The 24,727-nt window shown below is 35.8% G+C and overlaps 1 protein-coding gene across 3 annotated transcripts in view; it reads right to left on the reverse strand.

Moving 5' to 3' along the window:
* The window catches only part of LOC106871287 (palmitoyltransferase ZDHHC3-like), a 47,469-nt gene that overhangs the window by 3,452 nt on the left and 19,290 nt on the right, over positions 1-24,727 (reverse strand). For 2 of the 3 annotated variants that reach the window (XM_089338608.1, XM_089338609.1), the window contains 5 exons: positions 4,824-4,933; positions 3,650-3,711; positions 1,697-1,784; positions 554-626; positions 118-226 (listed from right to left, as the gene is read on the reverse strand). In XM_089338608.1, the coding sequence (XP_089194734.1) occupies positions 118-226; positions 554-626; positions 1,697-1,784; positions 3,650-3,711; positions 4,824-4,933 (442 nt within the window). Of the gene's footprint in view, positions 1-117; positions 227-553; positions 627-1,696; positions 1,785-3,649; positions 3,712-4,823; positions 4,934-21,195; positions 21,304-24,727 lie in introns of all 3 variants that reach the window. The other variant, XM_089338610.1, reaches the window with a different exon arrangement.

Genomic DNA, 24,727 nt, shown 5'->3' on the forward strand with positions numbered 1-24,727 from the left:
GTATTAGTATGGAGGTATGTGTGTCTGTATGTGGGTAAGTGTATATGTTTTCACATATGTATGTGTGTGAGTGTATTTACATGTACGCGTGTATGTGTATGAAATTAAAAATGTTACCTCGACCAAAAACTTCCTGTAATAAATGATATTTCGACCTGGGGGGTCGTCTGTATTCTTCTTTTTTCACGTGTTCGACAGCAGTTTCATCATTGAATATAGAAGATACCTGGGTGGGAGAGAGAAAGAGAAAGAGAGAGAGAGGTTACTGGACATAGTTATAGATATAGAAGATGTATGGGAAGGGAGGGAGGAGAGACAGAGAAAGAGGGAGAAGGAGAGAAAGAGCCAGAGAGAGAGAAAGAGAGAGAGAGGTAAGTGAATATCAGTACTTGACAGGTTATTTATCTTTAGCAAACCCCAAAGGACAACAAGCAAAGTTGACCTTGGCTAATCTAATCCTTTATATCTAGTTCACCATTCCACCCCTTTTATTGGTCTGAGTCTATAGAACTGACCATTTAATATAATAACACAGCCGTCTGTGGTCACTTACCTGGTCACATCCAATAGCCAATACAAACAGCCCAAACACTAAAGATTCAGCCACAAGGGCAACAGAATGTAATCTGGAAATTAATGAAACAGAATTAACGATGATAATAATAATAACAATAATAATTTTTAACACAGGTACAAAGTCTGCAATTTTGAGGGGAGGGGGAATAGTCAATTATGGCTACCCCAATACATGACTGGTACTTTATTTTATCAACCCTGGAAACATGTCAGACAAAGCTGACCTTGGTAGGATTTGAAACTAGAATGTAGAATAAAGGAACAAATAGTGTTCAGCATTTTTTCTGAGGTTTCCATGATTTTGCTAATGCACCACCTTTGGGATTAGTAAAAGATAATCCTATATTACATTATGGTCACTTGCTAGAAATAGCAGTTACATCTTCCTCAAATTATTCCCTACATTCTATAAAAAAAAGACAACAACAAACAACATTTTGAATTATATGAATTCAGAAAAAAATCGTTAAGAAATTAAGATGGCCACACTTGGAATATTGTTTGATGAAATATCTGCCAGATTAGATCTGACCTGGGGTTAAACAGCAACAAAGACCATTCCACACTACTGTAATAAAAAAGAAACAAAAACCTGGCACTCTGTTGGTTATGACGACAGGGATCCCAGTTGATCCAATCAAAAGAACAGCCTGCTTGTGAAATTAGTATGTAAGTGGCTGAGTATTCCAGAGACATGCATATCCTTAATGTAGTTCTCAGGGAGATTCAGCATGATATAGAATGTGACAAGGCTGGCCCCTTTTTGAATTACAGGTGCAACTCATTTTTGCCAGGTGAGTGAACTGGCAGCGACGTGAAATAAAGTGTCTTTTGCAGGGACACAGTGTGCTGCCGGGAATTGAACTCACGGGCTTATGACCGTGAGTTGCATGCCTTCAGTTGTATTACAACACAACAAACATCACATCAATACTCTACCACACAACTGAAGAACATCACATCAGAGCCATACCACAACTCCACACCACCACCACCACCACCATTACTGCAACATACCTCAATACACCCAACCCCCAACCCCCAACAACTCACCATACCATATCAACCCACATCACACCCCCAACAGAATATCTTGAGTTCATAATCTGTTTTTACTTACAATTTTACATTCTTTAAATCTCTTTTGGAGACTGGATCTAAGACCCACGAGACCAGAACCATGGATATTGTAAAGACACAGGCCAAACCTGCAGAGAACAACACAAGAGATTTAGTTAATCAAAACACTGGAGCAGTGGGGGTCACATGTGGCTGGATTAGGACAGGAGAGGTTCAGAGGTCTTATCGAATATTGGTAAAGTGTTGGGGGGGGGGGGGCTCTCTTAAAGATAAGAAGGGTACATGGTGTGGTATGTGAAGGGAGGGAGTGAAGAAGTAGGGGGTGAGGATCCCTTAGGGAGACATTAATGGAAGGAATAGAAGTTTGGAGAGTGAGGGTTGAGTGTAGGAAGAGGAATGGGGAATGGAATAATGGTTTCAAATTTTGCCACAAGGACAACCATTTTGGGGGAGAGGATGTGTCAATTACATCGACCCCAGTGTTCAACTGGTACTTGATTTATCAACCTCGAAAGGATGGAAGGTAAAGTCAACCTCGGCAAAATTTGAACTCAGAACATAGCAGCGGGCAAAACACCACAAAGCATTTAGCCCGGTATACTAACAAGTCTGCCAGCTCACCACCTTGAGGGAAATGGAATAATAATAATAATAATAATAATAATAATAATCCTTTCTACTATAGGCACAAGGCCTGAAATTTGGGGGAGTGGGATAATCGATTTCATCGACTCCCAATGTTTCACTGGTAGTTAATTTATCGACCCGGAAAGAATGAAAGGTAAAGTTGACCATGGTGGAATTTGAACTCAGAACATAGCGATGAGTGAAATACTGCTAAGCATTTTGCCTGGCGTACTAACGATTCTGCCAGCTCACCACCTTAATAATAATAATAATAATAATAATAACAGCTGTGATGATAATTTTTAGTGGTAGAAGGGAGAGTAAAGTGATACAGGTTGAAAGGAAGTAGAGACACAGTAGAGATATAGAGCAGACATACAGTAGAGAAACAGTATAGACGAAATAAAGACACCATTGCAAACAAATATTATAGAGACAGAGTAGAGATAGACAGACAGCCAGCAAGATAGAATGACATTTAGGTAGCTAAATAGATTAGACATATAGACAAAAGAGTTATGTAGCAAGAAACATAGGCTGTGTGGGTAGAGTTAAAATCCAAGCTGTGTGCTTTTAAAGCACATCTGCTTATTCTAGTATTACAATCCAGTTTGTAGTTGTTGAATGTGAGGTACACATATTAGAGATGAAAATCCAGGAAATAATAACAGGAAGTTGGAAACAGTTTTTTGGTACTGTTTGATTTTCTGTCTGAAGAATTTCTAATAGGAAATTTCTTACATGTCTATAAAACATGTAAACCTTTGTGATTCCTATTAGTAAATGAAACATGTGTAATGGTGAATAAATAATACTGCACAAAATCTTAAAACTTCCTGTTTTGATAGAAAGACAATTAGTCAGACGCTTAGATAGATAGACAATTAGTAAGCAATATAAATATTTTGACAGTAACATAGATAGACAGTTAACTAAAAAGATAGATACATATAGCTAGCTAAACAGACAGGTCGGCTGACTAACAGAGAGACAGTTGGCTATTAATATAGACACCTAGATAGCTAAACAGTTAATTAGACATCTCGATAGCCAGAGAGACAATTAGACCGAGCAAGAGAGTGTGGCCAGATGCAGAGTGAGGTACCTGGACATGTGGTCAGCATATTTTGTAGAGAGACAAACAGGCAGAAAGTCGGGGGGGGGGATGCAGTGAGATGAGAGGCAGATAACCTGGAATTTCCTTCAAGAAGAAGGAAATTAAAATTTTGGGGGTTGGGTTTTTAGGGGGGAAAAAAAAGACAGAGCTTAAAAATAATTTTGAGGGAAGATGGTGGAAAATTGATACTTTCAGATGAAGTTGTTGATAAAATAGCTTTTGATGAAATAGATAAAATGGATAACATACCTGTATAAAAGAGAAACTGAAGAAAAAACTTTTGGTTATATTCTCCAACACAGTTGTTGATCCTGTTAAAGAGACCAAGAATTATATATATATATATATATATATATATATATATGTATATATATATATATATATATATATATATATATATATATACACCACTGCATGCACACATATACATACATACACACACACACACATATATATATATATATAGATAGATAGCTAGATAGATAAACATACATATGTGTATATGTATGTATCTATCTATCTACACACACTAAAACAAGAACTAGAACACAGAATAATTCTCTTTAACTTAATCCATCTGGTTCTCATCTCTCTTTCATATAGAAACACACACACACAATGTTAAAGGACTCAGCAAACAACCAAAATATTGGCTGGAATTCCCCTCTTCCTGTCAGGTGTAAAACCCCAGGACCGGCTTCCCCACCCATTAGGGCTGGTGTGATGAACACGTCAGGACAGGCTGAGTAGATGTGCGGTGGAGGACGGGGGGGGGGTAGAAGAGCAAAATGGAGGCATCTCAGCCAGACCCCTAACAGGTACAAATTCTTTTGAGATGTTAAAGTGAGTGGAGTAGGGATATTGGCAGAGAGAGAGAGAGAGAGAGATGGAGAGAGCATCACACAGCTGTAGGGTATCCTCCTTATATCACTTGCACCACTACTACAACAGCTCCTGCTCCTCTCAAGTACCAAGTTGTGTAGCCTCTACATTCATGCCCTCCTCTTGTCATTCTTATTTAGTCTCACAGTCAAAGTCCCTCATTAAACACTTCTTCTAGAACATTCTGTTCCCACCATTGTCTATGTCAACTGCAGTTCAAGCATCCTCCAGTGCCCTCTGCTGGTCTATAAATATAATAGTTTTTTTTTCTTTAATTATGTTTTACTTTATTTTCATGCACCCCTCCCCCACTTAAAAAAACTCAGGTTTTGGATCTAGTTGAAAACCAATGGTTTATGTTCTTTCCAGTTAAACATCACCCCCCCCACAACCTCCTTTCCTCCCCTCAGTCTGATGGGGAGAGGGGTGCATGTAGAAAGCCATGGGCAGTGTCCCTCTAATTTTGAATGTTGCTATAGTAACTGGGTGGTTGAGGCAGGAGGAAACAAAGTGCAAAGTCAATTTCAGGTGATATACTGACCAAGGACAGTGGTGGTCCATCCGTCGTATACAGCGTTGACATACTCGGCAGTGATGTGCTCGGGGTGGACGGTAGGTTTCACACTTCATACAGACAGTCCAGCCGTTGTTCTGGATGGACAAAGCAGGGAAAGAAAGAGAGATAAACGAGAAGGTTAAGATAATGATGACAACAAGCAGTAAATGAGTTTGATGGATTGTTAATGAAAAAAAAAAAAAAATCACATGACAAGCTTTAAAAAGACAAAAAATAAGAAAAAAAAAGGAAAAACGTTATTTTAACGAAGCCAACACAATTAACAAACTAAAACACAGGCACCACCTAAAACAAAAAACACCTAAAAAAATCTGGAAAAAAAAAAATCAGTTTTGAAGGGAGGGGGAGAGAATTAAAATCTAATATTGCCAAAAAAAAAAATCAAAAAAGGATCTTCTGAAGAAATAAAGAAATAACAACATTCTTGAAATATTTATTTAATTTTGAAAAACAACAAACTTCATTAATGGTAAAACAAAAGCAAAAAGTGAATAATAGCATTTCTAAGGAATTGAAAATCATCAACAACAACAACAATGACTATTAATTATGTTGATCCTGGATCCAATTAGCAACAATTCTATACCAAGAAAATGAAAGATCTAAGAGATTCCATGGCATTTCAAAGAGAAATAATAATAATAATAATAATAATAATAATAATAATATATTAAACAAACAAACAAAAATACCATTTAAGAAATGACTAACTTTTATGAATTAAAGATTAAGAGCCAGGGCGACAACAATAACAACAACAGATTTGGAAAAAGAAAGAAGAATCATATTTAAGTCTTGTGGAACTAAAACACAAACAACGAAGACGGTTTGGAAACATTGGTCTATGAAGAAATCTTGTTAAATGGCTTAAAATGCAATGAAATAGTCAACAACAACAGCAACAACAAGCTGTGGAAAGATAATGCTGAGAAATGGAGCAGTTTACAGGGTTGTATACCGAGCGACGCATTCTGCATGAAGAACTGACAGTAAAGTGGGGTCTAATGTTGTCAATGTTGAGTCAAGAAATATTTAATGAATTAAAATTATGCCTGGAATGATGAAAAAAAAACAAAAACTTACTAACTTTATGATTAATTCTGGTAAAAAAGATAGGGGAGACAACCCTGGAATTAAGGGAAATAATGCTCGATTTTTATTTAGTTTTATTTCTTTATTAAAAGAAGCCTCATTTTTAAGAAGAACACATTATTATTATTATTATTATTATTAGCTTAGATTAAAAGGATGAGATGAAAATTTGTCATGATATAGTTATTCTTTTAATTTTCTTTTTTTAGAACTGGTCAACCCATGATAGATTTTGGAGACTAATCCACCTGAATGTTGGAATTAAAAAAAAAATGATATGGAAAAATGAGGCAGAAAGTATGTCAAACGTTTAAAAAAACTTACAATAAAGACAAACATTAAAAAAGCTGATAAAAAAATATTACAAACTTATATTAATGAAAAAAAAAAAAACTTACCGACTCCATCAATTCCACAACTTTTCTGAAACTAGAATTCCAATAGATTAACAACTCCAAGAATTCAAACTTATCTAAATTATTGTAGAGATATCCCATGATGCTTCATTATCATCATCATCATTATTACCATCATCCTCATCACTGATGTTTGAATATGAGCTCTTCTTTGTCAATGTGGGTTGGATAGGTTTGCAATAGGTTTGTGTGTCTTGACATTAGATAAACATACCCTAACACACTTCAATGGGGGGAACCAAACTACTTCTTCCCCCCTCCTCATCTCTCTCTATCTACCTAGCAATCTATGTATGTATATATATATATATATATATATATATAATAGAACTATGCTTATTTCTCCACATTGTTTTGAGTTAATCCAGGATTAACTCAAAACAATGTGAACAAATAAGCATAGAATAATCGGGATGCAAAATGGTTAAACCACTTTGGATGGTATAAAGTGGTTTTTCTCACCTGGATTTTTCTAGATAAAAGGAAAGGTAAGTCTGGTATGTCTGGCAGAGACAATTAAATGTAGGGGTTGTCAAGGGAGCTTTAGTGATGGCCTCAATCCATTTGTAAGTCTGATAAATGGTTGTCATTGATGCCTTATTGAGTTTCTTCCCCCTGGTTATTTATTGTTTTTGTGTCTTATCAGCGTGTCCACCCCTTCACCCTCCATGAGATTACTAGTTTAGTCCCTGACAGCCAAGTAGAATTGGTTTATATGTTTATCTATAGCAGATTGTTTTTGATCTGACCTGACATAAATATGTAAGGGAAACGGAGTTACATAATCAGACACGTTTTGTGTAATTCATCCGTTTTGGTTCACTGCATTCAGCCAACAGATTTTCTTCTTTTCATAACAACAAACTGTTCTAAATAAACAATATGCACCTCATTCACCCGTTAACCTTCCAGTGTCATCTATAAACAACATGAAGTCATCAGAGAGACAATATTTCCATGAACAGAGAACTTGGAAAGATTTTAAAATAGGGACAGGACAACAACCAAAATACAATCAAATGAACTGTTTCCTCTTTCAGTCTCATCTATCACGTCCACAATGGCCACTGAATATTTCACATGGACTCTACTGTTTTATCCAATGTTATATAACAATTTTATTCTCTTTGAAAATAACAGAACGTCTGAAAAGTTCCAGGACTTTTATAATCAACTTGTCAATATTGTGTTTTTGGAACAAACTGTTACTGTTGCTGCTGTTGAAATTAAACATTGATAAATACATGGGACAAACCATAGCTTGTTTTATTGCTGCTGGACAGAGAAAAAAATTGAACACACATTGCTAATTAAATCACAGCTGTAATTAAATGTAGGAGCAGAGAATGTGAAGGACAGAGCTGAATGTAGGACAACGTTGTAAATTAGATACATCAAACACACACACACAGCACACGCACATGCACACACAAGTACATACACACACTCAAAACTACTTCCAATACTGAAGAGTTCAAGTTGACATCCAAAATTTATGTTTAATAATCAGCTGAGGATAAAACATGGAGTGGTCACTTTTGTGACTGGACACACACGTAAAATTCTGTATTGATCAAATTAAAGTCAATTGTTAATCAATCAATTAACTGCAGCAAATACTAAATATTAATTTCAAATAAATCAATACCCCAAAAAGTGATCAAAGGGCAATTTGATGTTCAAAATGAAGGGGTAAGATTTTTGTTATATTTTTTTTTTTTAAAGTGAGAGAATTTATTATCTTTAGATCATAATAATAATTATTATAATAATAATTATTATAATAATAATTATTATAATAATAAAGATGGTTTCAAATTTTGGCACAATGCCAGCAAGTTCATGGAAGAAGGTAAGTCGATTGCACCGACCCCAATTCTTGACTGGTCCTTATTTTATTGACCCTGAAAGAATGAAAGGCAAAGTCAACCTCAATGAAATTTGAACTCAGAACATAAAGATAGACGAAATATCACAAAGCATTTTGCCTGGCGTACTAACGATTGTGCCAGCTTACCACCTTAATAATAATAATAATAACAATGATCCCTTCTAAGGCCAGCAGATTTGAGTGGAGGGGACAAGTTGATTACATCGACCGCAATACTTGACTGGTGCTTTATTTTACTGACCCCCAAATGGATGAAAGGCAAAGATAGCCTCAGTGAGGAGATTTGAAGTGCTGGAAGTAATACTGCAAGGCATTTTTATCTGGTGCTCCACCGATTCTGCCAAGTGACAAGAAAAGCACAAATGGTAAAACCCTTAAAACAAAAACAAAAAATAAATTTATCTGAAAAAGGAAAAAAACAGCAAATAACATGAACATCAATGGTAACAACAACAACAATAATAATACTAAGAAAAAGAAAAAAGAAGAATAAGTAAAAGATTGTTTCTGATATATTAATTGATTGAAAAAACAAGTAACAAGATAATTAAAACATGGTAATGTTCAACCATTAACATGTTCGTTAAAGATACATATTCAATCAAATATTATTATTAAGTATTTGGTCGATCAACATAAAGCATGTCTCAGGGTGTGGGAAGAAGCATGCATGAGAATGGACACACTTGCTAACATGTATATATACACATTCATTGGTTTAGAGATGGAGACATTTATGCATACAGATTTATACAAACATACATTTGTACATACATTTATATACACATAGATATATACATAGATTTATGCACACATACCATATTTACTTGTGTATAAGTTACACGCATGTGTGTGAGTGCGTGTGTGTGTATCTATATACACAAACTTTGCCCCCTGTATAAGTCACATGCTAATTAAAATCAAATATAACACATGAGTAAATATGGTATATTCATATATACATTGATTTGTATATACATACATTTATATATAGATTGATACATCCATACACTTATACATACATGAGGCCCAATCTCTCACTTTGTAAAGACAAAGTTAAAAACAGTTTCATTCCTTAAAGAATTATTTTGTCATGAATTCCACGAACTTCCAATCAAAATGGTTCTACTTTTCATCATTTATTTTTTACTGGTTTCAGTCATTAGACTGCGGCCATGCTGGGGTACCACCTTGAAGAACTTTAAGTGAAATGAATCGCACCCAGTACTAGTTATTTTTGTAAGGCCTGGTGCTTGTTTTATCAGTTTCTTTTAAGGGGACCTAAACACACCAACACCAGCTGTCATGTGATGGGGGGAACACAAACTCACACATTTATATATAACAACTTCACAATGCACTGTTTTACGGCCCATCAATATATAGTGAATAGGTACAGCCATATTCACAACACACCAGCAAGGCTGAATATCCTTGTTCAAAGTAAGTCATGTGATCAAAAGTGTTGTAGATCAGGAATACTATTAGTTGAACTGGTATGATGTGAGGACAATCTATCTGAGAAGTAACATGTTTGATCATGTGACTAACCACTTCAACCAATGAGAGTCGGCCTAACTGATAAAATGCAGACACACGTTTAGTCCTTCCTCTATGTTGCCTGATTCATTGTATGAAACTCTGAGTAACAACACAGAGAATCAAGAAGAGAAATTCTACATCCTCCACTGAAAGTTCTATTATTTGTAATCATAGGCAGGTGGGTGGATAGGTCTGACTAGAGAGACGGACAGACAGACACAGATATGTATAAATGGATGGATGGACATGAATGTATGTATGAAATAGATGAGAAATGTATGTATATATTATACAAGATGTGTATGTAAGTAGAAGCTTACACAAAACATGTATGTAGATATGAATGTATATATGCATGTATAAACTACACAAAATATATAAGCTACACACACACCTACTCATTGGCATAAAGAAATATATATGAAGAAAGCATGGCTGGGAAACTAAAATAAATTTGTTTGCCAAAAGCAACATCACTTAAAACTCTGACATGTCAGCTAAGCATAAAGTTCCACCTGGCCTGCTGACTAATATACATATATATGTATGTATATAACAGACACGCACACACACACACACACATTGGTGAACGGAATTATTTCATCCATTTGATTAAACTCTCTCTGATGAGTGCTGCTGACTGTAAAGTGAATCATACGAAACCTTTAGCCCTGATGAAACAATCCTGTTCACCAACAACAAACAATTATATATTTCTAACAAAGATGTGCATTGAGCACTTTTTACAGGAAAAGCAATAATGGAAATCTCACACACACACACACACACACACACACACACCCACACACACACACACCTATGTATGTATATAGTAAACTCTACCAAAAAACTTGAGTGAATCTGCCATGGGGAATGGAAAATCCAACATGTCAGACAGTGCTTTTTCAGGGAAAAAGTTGAAAAGAGTGAAACTAATATTACAAAGAGTTTTATATCTTCAACGTTGCAACCATTTTTTTTTTTTCTAACTTTGAAGATGCAAAACTGTTGTGTCTCATTAATTTCTCTTCTTTGAACTTTTCTTTGGAGAAGGACTTTTGTTCAAATGTTAGGTTTGCCACTCCCCACTGCAAATTCACTGAACTCTTTACATCAGTTTTATAAACTAATAGATTCTTGAAGATATAGACCAACACCAGTCTCTTTGGAATCTGATCATGTACACACACACACACACACACACACACACACAAAGTCATATGTTGAAGTTGTCAAAATGTAAAATGAACATGAGGGAAAGTTTCTATCAGACTGGTGCCATGTTGAACACTTCTTTAACCAACATCTTTTCACAAAATCAACAACAAAGAAACCAAATATAAAAAGAATTATTTTTGTGTTTTTCCGTATTTTTTGTAATGATTACTTTTTTATTTTATTCCTTTCTCTGGAGGAACTGGAGGAGGGGTTCAATGGTGTAAAGGGGTTTACTGAAATTTCAGGAGTAGGGGCCAGGTTCTTTTCCCAGTATTATAGGCCCTGGAGCATAACAATACACATACATACATTAACACTCAGTCCCCTAGACTTGTTGGGGGAGGAGTGCACCAAATAACACCCCAGTGTGTGCATACCTTCAGGTAGCAGTGGGAGAGGGAATTTCAAGGGTAGGGGGGGGGAGTTGATGAAGATGGCTAAAATAATTCTCAGAAAGGAACCTTCTTTTTGTTATCATTGTTGTTTGGCTCCAGGTTTGCTCTGAAAACACCTTTGATCAAGAGGCAATCCAGCAATGACCATCCTGTCTTTCATGTATATCTAGAACATTATCACATGTGTTTTTCTCTTCTTAAGAAAGCAGAGTGTGTTTTTGTGGGATATTGGCTGTTGTTTCTATCATATCAAACAATCACGTAATTCAACAGTTTCTTTTTTTTGGTTGGGGAGGTTATCTGTTGAGGCAGATATTCTGTAGTCAGATGCTGAGCCTCTCACCAACCCTTATCTGTTTCCCCATGGCCAGACATGTTTTCATGGCAGACTGCAAATGAAGGACATTGTTTGCATGGGATGTCAATACAAGTACATTCACACACGCTAGTCTTTTTTTTTTACACACACACACACACATATATATATATATATATATCTACACACACACACATTTATCTAACATATTTGCTTTACCACCTTTCTCCCCACCTCCTCTGTTCCAAAGCCATAAAAAGATGTGAGTTAGAGATAAGTTCAACATGTCAAATAGTTACAAATGTATTATTGGACTAAAGACCAGACACCAATTGTGTGAGACTAATCTTTAGGTTACATCTACACACATACACGCATTATACATACACACATACATCCATATATATACATATATATATATAGCACTGCATGTAGCTGCACAGGTAGCAACAACTAATACATACATATATGCACATACACGCACATATGCACATTCTCAGCCAAACTACTGCCTACTACATACTACGTAGACGACTACACACTATTTACCAATGTTCAGAAGCAATGGTGAGAAGCTAACAAACTCCAAGGAACATGAAACATCTCTCGACAAATATTGTTCAAAATATACATCTTTATCATTTATCTATTCTGATGTAGAAACATTAAATATATTTTGGTTTAATATTCCCTCTAAACTATTTTAGTTTATTATTTCTAATTAACATATTATTTCTAATGATACTAACATATAATAAATATAATATTTTTAACATATCCTCTATAGCACAAGCTAAATTATACTAAAAAAAAAATAGAAAGAAGACAAGTTTGCATGTTATAATAAATTTTAAACATCATCTGCCTGCTTTCTGCATGACCTGGATGTATGTACACTCTTAGTCATCTGCAAGTGTCTTATATGCATACACGTGTGTGTGTGTGTGTGTGTGTGTGTGTGTAAAGAGCAAGGGTAAAGACCCCGTCACTCATAACTGACCATGGGATTGCACCTAGGGAGTTCCCCTCCAAGGCATAAGTCCGGGCAAGGTTGTTCATGGAAGACCAGCAGTCGCCCATGCATGTCAGCCTTCCCCTCTCCATGCCACCGATGTTACCCAAGGGAAAGGCAATGGAGCTGATACAGCTTGGCACCAGTGACATCACAACTCATTTCTACAGGTGAGTGATCTGAGTGAATAAAGTATCTTGCTCAAGAACACAATACACAACCCAGTCTGGGAATCAAACTCACAACCTCATGATCGTAAGCTTGACGCTCTAACCACTGAGCTATGCACCTTCATATGGGTGTGTGTATATAAATATGTAATTTTGTCTATATAACTCTATTGTTCTGTCTAAATTAATGTGAGATATGGCAGAACACAGTATGGATGGATAAAAAACTAAATGTATTCCACCAATCATGCTTCAGAAAGGTCACGAGGGTCCACTGGTGGCACAGTGTCACAAATGAGGAGGAGATTCTGAGAAGAGAGAGCAAAGTCATTACTACTGCAAGAGATTGTAGCTGAACGCCAATTCCACCTGGCTGGCCACATTCTCCATCTGGCCGATTAATGGCACTCGGAGACAACCACGACTTGGTTACCAGTTGTCAGCAGATGTGAAAAGGGAGGAAGAAGATCATTTGGCAACAGATATTTCAGGAGGATTTGAAGACAGTCAACACTGTGTGGAATGGATGGGTGAGAGAAGAAGTTGACCAAATCCGGTGGAGGAAGCTTGCCATACAATACGCTAAAGTAATACAAGAGGGCCTAAAGCTACATATATCATTATCATTTAATGCTGGCATAGGTTGGACTACACACACACACACACACACTCAATCATCATCATCATCAGCATTTAATGCCCACTTTCCATGCTAACACGGTCCGAGTTGGTTAAACGGAGTCACTACACAACACCAACAGGTCAGGCGGACATCTTATTTTTTATGCTCCTTTTGGTTTCAATGGATGCAGATGGATGAAGACAAGTGTAGAAGGAAGTACAGAATTATTGATGTGAAAGATACGTCTGGAAGAGGAAGAGAGAGAGGAAGATATGGGAGACTGATTGGAAAATGTTGCACCTGATGAGGGAAACAACTGTGAGGATTTACAAGACAACATGATGATGCAGAAGACCTGATCATTAGAGTAAGAAAGGTGAAACGGATGTGAAAATGATGAAGGTATGAGATGGAGACTGAGATGTGTCTATCTATATATAAACAGATAGATGATAGATAGATAGATAGATAGATAGATAGATAGATAGATAGATAGACAGATAGATAGATAGATATACACATGTTATGAAGGTCAATAAAGTGTAGTATTTTTGATCAGTTAAGAGAGTAAAAAACCACACAAAACCTGTGAGATTCAGCCACCCAGGCTTTCCTGGCTGAAATCTATCTCACCATTTCTCCGGCTGGTAATGTCAACATGGTGGGTCACATATCACCTTGTAATTCTTAAGTCTCCACCTCATACCCCTCCTACTTTATCAATACCTCTTCCTCTCCCTATCACACACCCTTCTATTCAACCATAAAGTGAAGGGTAATACTGGATTGTCCATACCCAATCTCTTCCGACCAACATCCATATTTCACTAATCCTCTCTCTCTCTCATCACAATGTCTGAGTAAAGACGGTCAACATCAAAACAGTTGCTACCCAGTCTGTCCCCTGCCCTCACTTTACCCTTTCTGTACTACCCACCAACCACCACACCTTCTTATTGGTATCTATCACTTTCTCACCACCAACCATCTACATAAGTATTCATCCATCATGTCCTCTCTCTCTCTCTCTCAAGGGCAGTAACTCCAATGGAATCAGGCTATCATGACCCATCCGAAACCTTGTAAACACGGGAAGCAGTCAGAAAATGATGATGATGAATAATTTGTTTATATTATTTGATACACACACACAAATATATATATATATATATATGAACACAAACCTACACACATGTGTACAACACATTAAATAAGGTCATGCATTTATAAAAGTTATAATGTAATGTTGGTTATTATTGTTCTTATTCCTGATACATTTGTGACAACTAGTAAAACTACTATTATTATTATTATTATTATTATTATTATTATTACTACTACTACTACTACTACTATTACTACAACTACTGCTACTACCAATACTAGTCAATACCTAAAAAGCAAAATACCAATGAAATAACTGATACATTGTAATAACAACATAAAAATAATAATAATAATAATAATAATAGTTCTAACACTTGCTGCTTCATATTCCAAGGAGTCTAAACTGAACACTAAATATCTGCCTCTAACATTCACCATTATATATATATGTGTGTATGTATATATATATATATATATATATATATATATATATATACAAAATACCAATATATATATATATATATACACACACATGTGATATAAATATGCAAACACACGCACGTCAGCAACCAACTAAGTCTTTGTGTCACATGACAATATCTGGATCAGACCACAATTGAAATTTGGCAATAAAACAGTAACATTTACAAACAATTAGAATGGGGAAATTAAGACAAGATGATCAGGCCGGAAGATGAGATCAATGGATCAGTTAAGCTGATCCTTGGATCAGTTCATATCAGTGATGATAAGGTAACAGACCAGCTTAGTACAGTTATTCTGGCTTTATTCCATGGAGCAGTCAATATCATCCATGGATAAGAAGAGAAACAAACAGGATTAGATGTAACTGTAAGATTTCAGAAATGTAGGACGAGTTCATTCTCACCAATACTCAACATGCATTTCACTACAATATGATGACAGGATGTAATTGTTAGTAAAGACAGTGAATGCTATTACAACAGCAACTATTAAGACTACTAATACTAGCACCATTATCCACAGACAAAGTCTCCAAATTTTCCCCTATTTTTTCAAATGCTAGGATCTGGGTTGAAGAAATTTAACTGTTACTTGTAGAAGTTTAAGGTATGGTAGCTAAGTCTCACAGGGCGAGGTTTGGTTGCTAATTCTAACAGGTTGAGAATTGGTTACTAATTGGTGTCTGTAACAGCATTTTCTTTCTGGTTCTGATAAGTTGGGGTTTCGTTGCTAATTCTAACAAGCCAAGATTTGGTTAGTAATTCTCTGAGGACAGAGTTTTGTTGCTAATTCTATCTGGCTGAACAAACACAACTTTTGAGAAGTTCCAGTTGAAACAAACTTCAACTAATTTGAATTCTTTATAGGAACCATTTCACTTCACGTCTTTACTAACCTTCAGAGAGTAATGCATGCCACAACTTCACATTTTCTCTCCCTTAAAAAACCTTATACTTGCATGAAACATATTTAAAAATTGCTATGTCATTTACCATTAATACCATCATCATCATCATCATCATTACTACAACCACCACCACCACTACTACTACTGCTGCTGCTACTAATGGCAATTCCCAAACATCCTTCTCCCCCTCCTCTACTATGACATCTTAGAAGACATTTGCCCAAGGTGCCACACAATGTGATTGAACCAGGAACCATGTGGTTGGGAAACAAACTTCTTACCACACAGCCATGTCTGCTCCTATAAAAGGCTTTCGGGAGGAGGGGAGAGGATAAAAAAAACCATGACTCACACATCTCCTTGGGGGGGGGGGCTGTTCATTGAATACATTTACCTCTCCCTAACACACACATTCACTCCCCACCCTTTGACACTCAAGGAATCTGTGTCTATTGCTAGGATGCCTTATCAAATTTCATCTTATTAATTATAACAAGAATATATGAAAATATAAATTCTGACAGTGTAAATTCCCAAATTCCCCAAACTTTAAACTCGAAATAGAATTTAAAAAAAAAACAATAATAAACATAAACACATACAAAACAAAAAAAAACTTTAATCCTGTAACTTCCATTTCTCCACAAACTAACTGCTGGCACCACCATTAACCCCCACCCCACCAAGAAACATGCACACACACACATGATCATATATTCATCTCATGGCCTGACATATACATACATACACGCACACATACATGCATACATACACACACACAGACACGCAAATAGATACATGCGTACACATATATACATACACACATATATATACACATACACACATACATGAGGTAGGGTGGGGCAAAAGAGACAATGATCATTTTCACATCCATATTTCCATGTTGGTATGGGTTAGATGTATGTTGCTCAGATAAATTTATTACAGCTGGATGCTCTTCCTGTCACCAACCTTTCCTACAAACAATTCTGCCTTCCACTGGTCTTCGCACATCCACAAAGCTATGAGACATTTCTTCATGGAAATAAACAATGGCATCATTTCTTGACTCAGTCACGGTTAATGAAGAAGTGTGGAATTGGCACACACACACACACACACACACACACACACACACACACACACACACAAATACATCATATACATACAAACTTTCTCTCCCCCTTCTCTCTCTCTCTCTCACACACACACAATCACACAATCTGCGTGTTTTAGCTTTGTTACTATGGCAACAGTCCGGATACATATTGATCAGACCTCATATATATACACATGTGTGTGTGTGTATTCATTTAACCTATACTATCACAGGAAACAAAAACTGGATGCAAAAACAAATGAACAAATAACGAATAAGACAATCTACATCAGATTAGAATGGAGAGGAAGAAATATTATAATTTACAACATGGCTGTCATATTGAGTGTGTCTATATGTGTAAGAGGAATGAAGTAGCCAGAAGAGATGAGCAGTAACCAAGACCACATAGGTGTTGATGGTCAAATATTAACATCTATTCAGGGAAAATGCCACAGTCTTTCCTTGGCCTGAAGCAGAAATTCAATCTCTAAGGATAAAGAAAAAAAACCCCAAAAGTCCTATTAATCCTCCAACAAGGAAACCATTAAAAGTGTAAAAACTGTAATTTATGATTTAGCATGTCATGCTACAGTTTATACATTATTATTATTATTATTATTATTATTTTATTGGTTCTTTGTGGTTAAACCTCTGACAGTTTCACTGAAAAATGAGGAAGAAACATTTCTAATCTTGAAAGAACAAAAATTGCTGGAAAATTTGCTGCTTTTCATGGCCAAATGATACAGCAAAAAGCAACTAACATGGACAATTGCTTGGAATAATTCTAGTAGTGTGGCTTGCTTGATGATAATTCATGTCTCATGCAGCTTATTTTCTAAAAAATGTTGCTCATGTCTGGTCTATTAACCATTTATTTCAGTGTAGAAGTTGCTAAGAAGACCAATTTTTATTCAACAAAATGGAGCCTCATACCAATACAAGCCAGATATTACCAACTTGGGAAGGAACTCACAGAATCAAATTCCTGAAAGTAGTTACTTAAATCCCTGATTTTAATCCAAGAGAACCCACAAAGAAACATCTTGAAAGAAGTGGTGAGCAAGATTAACCAAAGAATGGATAAACTTGGATCAGCCTGTTATGGAGAATTTAATTAAATCTAGGAATCACAAGGGGAAAGTTGTGGATATGGATGGAGTTCCTACCTAATATTGAGGCAAATTTCCACATATTTTTGGAAAATTCTTCATGAGTTAAAAGTCATGTTGCATTTTATTAGTTAGACTACAAAAAGGCAAACAGGATACCTGTATACATAGAGAGGGGGAGAGAGAGGGGAGGAGAGGAAGTTGAACTATAAATATTTGTAATGTAATAATGTGAACAGAGAAAGGACAGCATCCTCCCATAATGAGGATGGATTCAGAGAAGAAATCAGAAACTGCTCTTGACATTTCTCCACCACTCACACCACCCCTCTTAGTGTGTGGAGGGAGAGGAGTAGGTGGTGGTGGTGGTGCACTTAAGAAGTGAACCTACTAATGAGTAACCAGCTGAGAAAGAAAGAAGGAAAAACGAAGAAAAGCCATTCCCTCTCCAGCTGGAGTTGATAGAAGGGAAGTAGGAGGGACACACAGACATTAACAGAAAAACAAGTTGAATCAGTTTGTTCCAAAGAGGAGGGGGGAGGGCGAGGTTCGGGGTTATATTTAGCAAGTAAGTCTGCCAGGGATGTTGTTGTTGAGGTGGAGCAGAAGCTGATAACATTACTATAACCCCCCACCACCCACCCCTACACCCACCTGTATCTCATCCATTCTCAAGCATAAAACACTATACAACTTCTACACTTCCTCATTAACCACACCAGTGTGTATCTACCCCCTAAACTACAGCCACTACACATGTTCATAGCCTGTCCATTTGACGTTCCTTCCTCCACCCCTCCAGTCACTTTATTTCCAGGAATCACTATCCCCCCACACACACACACAAACCTATGCATGATACATCAGTCTATCCTAAAATACCTGATGCCCAGCCCTCCATGCTGCCAACAGGGTTTCTCAACCCCTTTTTTCCTCAGGACTCCTATTCAATGTTTAAAAAATCATATTTTAGGAATTGTATAAATAAATTCTTACAATATTTGCTGTGTTGTCCAAGTCTAAGCAATTTATTGCAGATAAATTTTAACAGCAAAATCTTATGTGAACCCCTAAAGACTGTATGGACCCCAGCTCAGGATCACAGAAATGTGGGATTTTCCACTCCCAATCAGAAGTTCCCTCAAACTCTTTTTCTGTAATTTTACCTCATAAAGGGATCTGGCTTATAATTTCTGACCGTCCATTTGCATCGAATCACCTGATTCATTTAATTAGCATTAGTGGCTGAGTATTCCACAGACATGTGTACCTGTAACAAAATTTTCAAGTATAATGAACATAACACAGTGACAAGGTTGTACCTTTAATTACAGGTACAATACACCTGACAAGTGTAGTGTACATATATTAATGTATATATTTTATAGATGTTAATATTGTGCTAAGAAGGCATAGTGATGCTGATAGCCTGGAGTTAGAACTCAATGTACATCTGCTTTAGAATAAGGCATTAGACGAGTATGGAGCACTGCTTTGTTATTTATTATATTTCATATATATACATACATATATATACATACATACATATATATACATACATATATATACATACATATATATACATACATATATATACATACATATATATACATACATATATATATACATACATATATATACATACATATACATACATATACATACATACATATACATACATATACATACATATATATATATATATATATATATATATATATATATATATATATATATATATATATATATATATATATATTAATATTTTGCTTAGGCATGGTGATACCAATAACCTGATGTTAGAACTGAATACAGATATACTTTAGAATGAAGCATTAGTTGAGTACAGAGCAGTAACATGAGATTGAGTGAAAGAGAAAGGAACAAGAAATTATACAATGGCCTTCATTAGCTTACAGCTGTTTCTGCTATAAGATGCAATGCACTCAGAGGTGAGTGCATGTACATCACCTTATACCAGAAACAGCAGTAAGCCAGTGAAGTGCATAACATAATTTCTTGTTGCTTTGTCGTTCAATTCCATATCCAAGAAGACGGGTGACAGGAGAAGGATTGTCACCATTCTTCTTGTAAAAGTTTCACCCTTTAGCATTTAAACTGGCCACATCTGACCTTGAAATATTTTACCTAAGTTCAAACTGACCAGGACCGGCCTCTCACATCTATTTTTCAATGTTATTGTAAAAGAAAACAACTGCATCATGAAAACATCAAAGATGTCAGGTAATACCTGATTGATTCCAAACAATGTGAATAAATAAGAAGAACATTTGACAGAGGAACCTCAATGCTAAAGGGTTAAATGAACCTATTCTCCATTAAAAAAGGTATTAGAAATTCTTCAGTGTTTAATGTTAATCTGTTTTTATAAAGAATTTGACAGAATTGTGTGTACATCATATTTTAACACATTCATGTTCATACATGTGCACTGTTCTTCATTTGTATGTATGCATATATATATATATATATATATATATATATATACATACATACATGTGTGTGAATGTGTTATGAATGAATAGAGACATCATTATTTTGATTTCTGCTGTTTCAAGTGTGTATACTGAAGTAAAATTTAATGTTTATAAATCTATACCATTTAATACAACTCGTATAGAATCTTAAGCTATTATATATAATCTCATTTTTATATGAGGGATAAATCATAACATATATATATATATATATATATATATATATATATATATATATATATGTATATGTATGCATATTAGTATGTATATATACACAAAATATTGTATATATACATTAGTAAAGGAAATCTTATATGATTGTCTAGAAATGAAAATTGCCAAATTTCAAGTGCTGTCCAATCGTTTCAGATAAATTCTTGACTTAGCGGTAGTAGTAGTGCAGCTATGAGGAGGAATGGCAAGGGAAACCCGATGAAAAACATTTCCTACCAGGCAGTACGTCGTATTCTTCAAGAAGACGGGGAAAATATGAGGCTGGCTGGCCATTAACAGGTAAGTTGATACGAAACCTATGTACTGCAGAGTAAAAAGCTGTAACTGGTAAAAAGAAGAAGACTTATTGGGTAATTGGAATTAGAAAAAGTAAATGGTTCTGGAATGAAACTAAAGCATTTGAATACCTACCGTGGGAGATGAAATTGCAGGCTGCTGAGCTAACTATATATATATATATCTTCGGAGATATAAAAGCATGCAAACATATATGTAAAAGTATATATAAAGATGTCTAGATGTGAGGCCTAACTGACAGAAAGGAACAAATCCCACAGTGCAGGGTTGAACCGAACATCCATTCCCGGTCCCAAAAGAGATAGGGACTGACTGGGACATTGCTCAAAGAGTTGACTGGAATGGCCTGAGCAAATACCAATAAATGGTGAATGCAGCAAACATGTGGCAGTGGTACATGTGACATACTTGACCTAACACAACATACAAAGGATGCAGTGTTCAAATCTGGATCAGGCATTTTTCCTTCTATCATAGGGCATATAATACAAATACAAACATTGTTATAAACTAAACTTCAACATACATATATATATATATAAATATAAAATATATATACACATATATATATATATATATATAGACACACACATACATGTATGAGTGGCTATGTGTCACACTATACATATATATATATATATATAGACTACTTCCTTAAATGTAGAGAGACACCTAACACCATACCATATATGGAGTTGATTATAGTAGGCGTTATAGAAAATGAAACTGAAGGAGAATCATATAAAAAGAAATTTCTACATTGAGGGTATATATGTATATAAGCATGTATGTATGGGAATGCATTGACGTATGAAGTGGAGTCAAATATTTCAACAAGAGTTACACATTATTATATATATATATATATATATATATATATATATATATATACACACACACACACACACACACACACACACACACAGATGGCCTCTCACACCTACCCTACAATGTCCTTCTAAAAATAAACAATCACATCGTTGTAATCTTGAAGCTACAAGATAAAGCATGATTAATTCAAAACAATGTGAATAAATAAGGATTATATTTGACTTAGAGTAATCTCAATGTTAAAGGGTTAATCAGGTTATTTGGATTTGAATTAAAGTGTTTTGGTGTACCGCGACCAAGCAAATGTGTGGATGCTTGGGCTGCGGTTGAGGAAAACTGAAGACACTGGAAAAAGAACGAGAGGGGTTACATGCAAAACGAAATTTGTTAACACACAGAAATCGAGGTTAATGGTTATTAAATCAAGACACAGTGAATAAATGACACACACACACACATGCATACATGAACATCCATACTGTATATACTTGTGTAAAAGTCAAATTTTTTAGATCATTTTTAAGGTCAAATTTATGGGGTCGACTATTACATGGCTACTACTTTTGAGGGGCTGAAATTCAAGCTAGAATCCGAAGTACCGTATCAGTAGCAGAAGCCCAACTGATCTCTAAGCGAATAAAAACAAAAACACAATGAATTACAGTAACATTACCAGTTCTACGCCCGAGTAAATAACAAAACCCATAAACAAGACTGCGTAGCTTCTTATAAATATTTACATTTTCTCTTTTATTCGTATCCATCAAACTTAACAGCCTAGCTGAGCGAAATCCATTTATATCTCATTATTATGTTACCACCGGTAACATACCTGTCTGGTACCAGCATGCCACTACCTACCGTAATACAAGTGCATACATACTTGGCAAGTTTCACATCATAACTCTTCGAAAACATTACACTATTTTCATGTTCTGCCAAACTCCAGGGTTCCCTGAAAGTTATCAGGGATTCCACATTTTTAAAAATAATGTCGAAGGATTCCGCAGTAAAAAAAAAGTTTGGAAACCACTGATCGAGTGATTAAACTGAATGTTTTCGGCTTAGCGCAGTCACGCCTCTGCACGAATTCCTTCAGAGGTGTTGACTGTTGTGCGCCGACAATTGCTGTCTGTGGAACACGTTTCAGACGAACCTATGACGCACGTGTTCCCTGTATTTGGGGACGAAGAAAATATCTGTGACCTCTGTGTGTGTGTGTGTGTGTGTGTGTGTGTGTTTGTCTCTATGTGCGCGTGCTTGTTCTTGTCTGTGTGTGTGTGTGTATGCTTGTTCTTGTCTGTGTGTGTGTATGTGCATGCTTGGTCTTGGCTGTGTGCGTGCTTGTTTTTGCCTGTGTGTCTGCCTGTTCTGTTTTTATGTATTTATGTGTTGTGGAACGTAGATAGAACGAAATTATGCCAGCAAAAAGCCTTGCACATTTGTTCTTACCTGCTTCATGTGGGTGTGGGTGTGAAATCTGCAAAATTTAAAAGCAGGAAACAGAATCGAAAACACATAAATACATAAAGACAGAACAGGCACACACACACAGACAAGAACAAGTACGCACGCGCGCACACACACACAGATGTCACAGCAGCCGTCACTGAGGTCCCGAAGACATCCGAAGTGAATTGTCGAGTTGTCACGGAAACAGCTGAGTGTTTGTTTTGGTTTTGTCGAGTTATATCGAAGGGTCAACTGTTACTCGAGTATATACGGTATATGTGTATATATATATATATATATATATATATATATATATATATGCATATGTATATATATAGAGAGAGATTATATGTGTCTGTATATATATATTTATATATATATATATATATATATAGTAAGGGGTTCGAATAGACAATGAATTAACATATAATAAATATTGATTTCAAATTTTGGCACAAGGCCAACAGGTTTGGGGGGGAATGGGGGAAGGGGGGTTAAGCCGATTACATTGACCCTAATGTTTTACAGGAACTCATTTTGTTGACTAAGAAAGGATGAAAACAAAAGTCGACCTTGGCAGAACTTGAACTCAGATCGTTAAGACGGATGAAGAGCCCACTAAGCATTTCGTCCGGCATATTAAAGATTATATTTAAGCCTCCTCACTGCTTTAAATGTGAGTTAATAACTAATCGCAAATAGAAATTCATTGACACATAAAAATACATAACCTTTCATGCATTAATTATGGGTGGTTATAGATGTTATTGTGGAGACGCAATGGCCCAGTGATTAGGGTAGCGGACTCGCGGTCATAGGATCGCAGTTTCGATTCTCAGACCGAGCATTTACATGTAGCAGAATCTCTACATGGCATCTGTCTAATGAATTTCACTACATGGTGTCTGTAAATATGAAGCTTCTTTACGCAGCATCTGTAAACGGAATGTGACAAACTAAATCACAACACATCCTCAGTCGCTAGTGTTTGCAGCAAAATGTTTTAACAACAACAACAACAAACTCCTGAAAAATACAAATATTAATTAAGCACTTAACAAAACATACATCAATTACTAATGAATGACAAATCAGAAGATGCACACACACACACACACACACACACTTACACACACATCTTTAGCAGTCTTGATCTTGAGAGAAAATT

The sequence above is a fragment of the Octopus bimaculoides genome, chromosome 20 (assembly GCF_046866305.1).
Source record: "Octopus bimaculoides isolate indiv1 chromosome 20, ASM4686630v1, whole genome shotgun sequence".
NCBI lineage: Eukaryota > Metazoa > Mollusca > Cephalopoda > Octopoda > Octopodidae > Octopus > Octopus bimaculoides.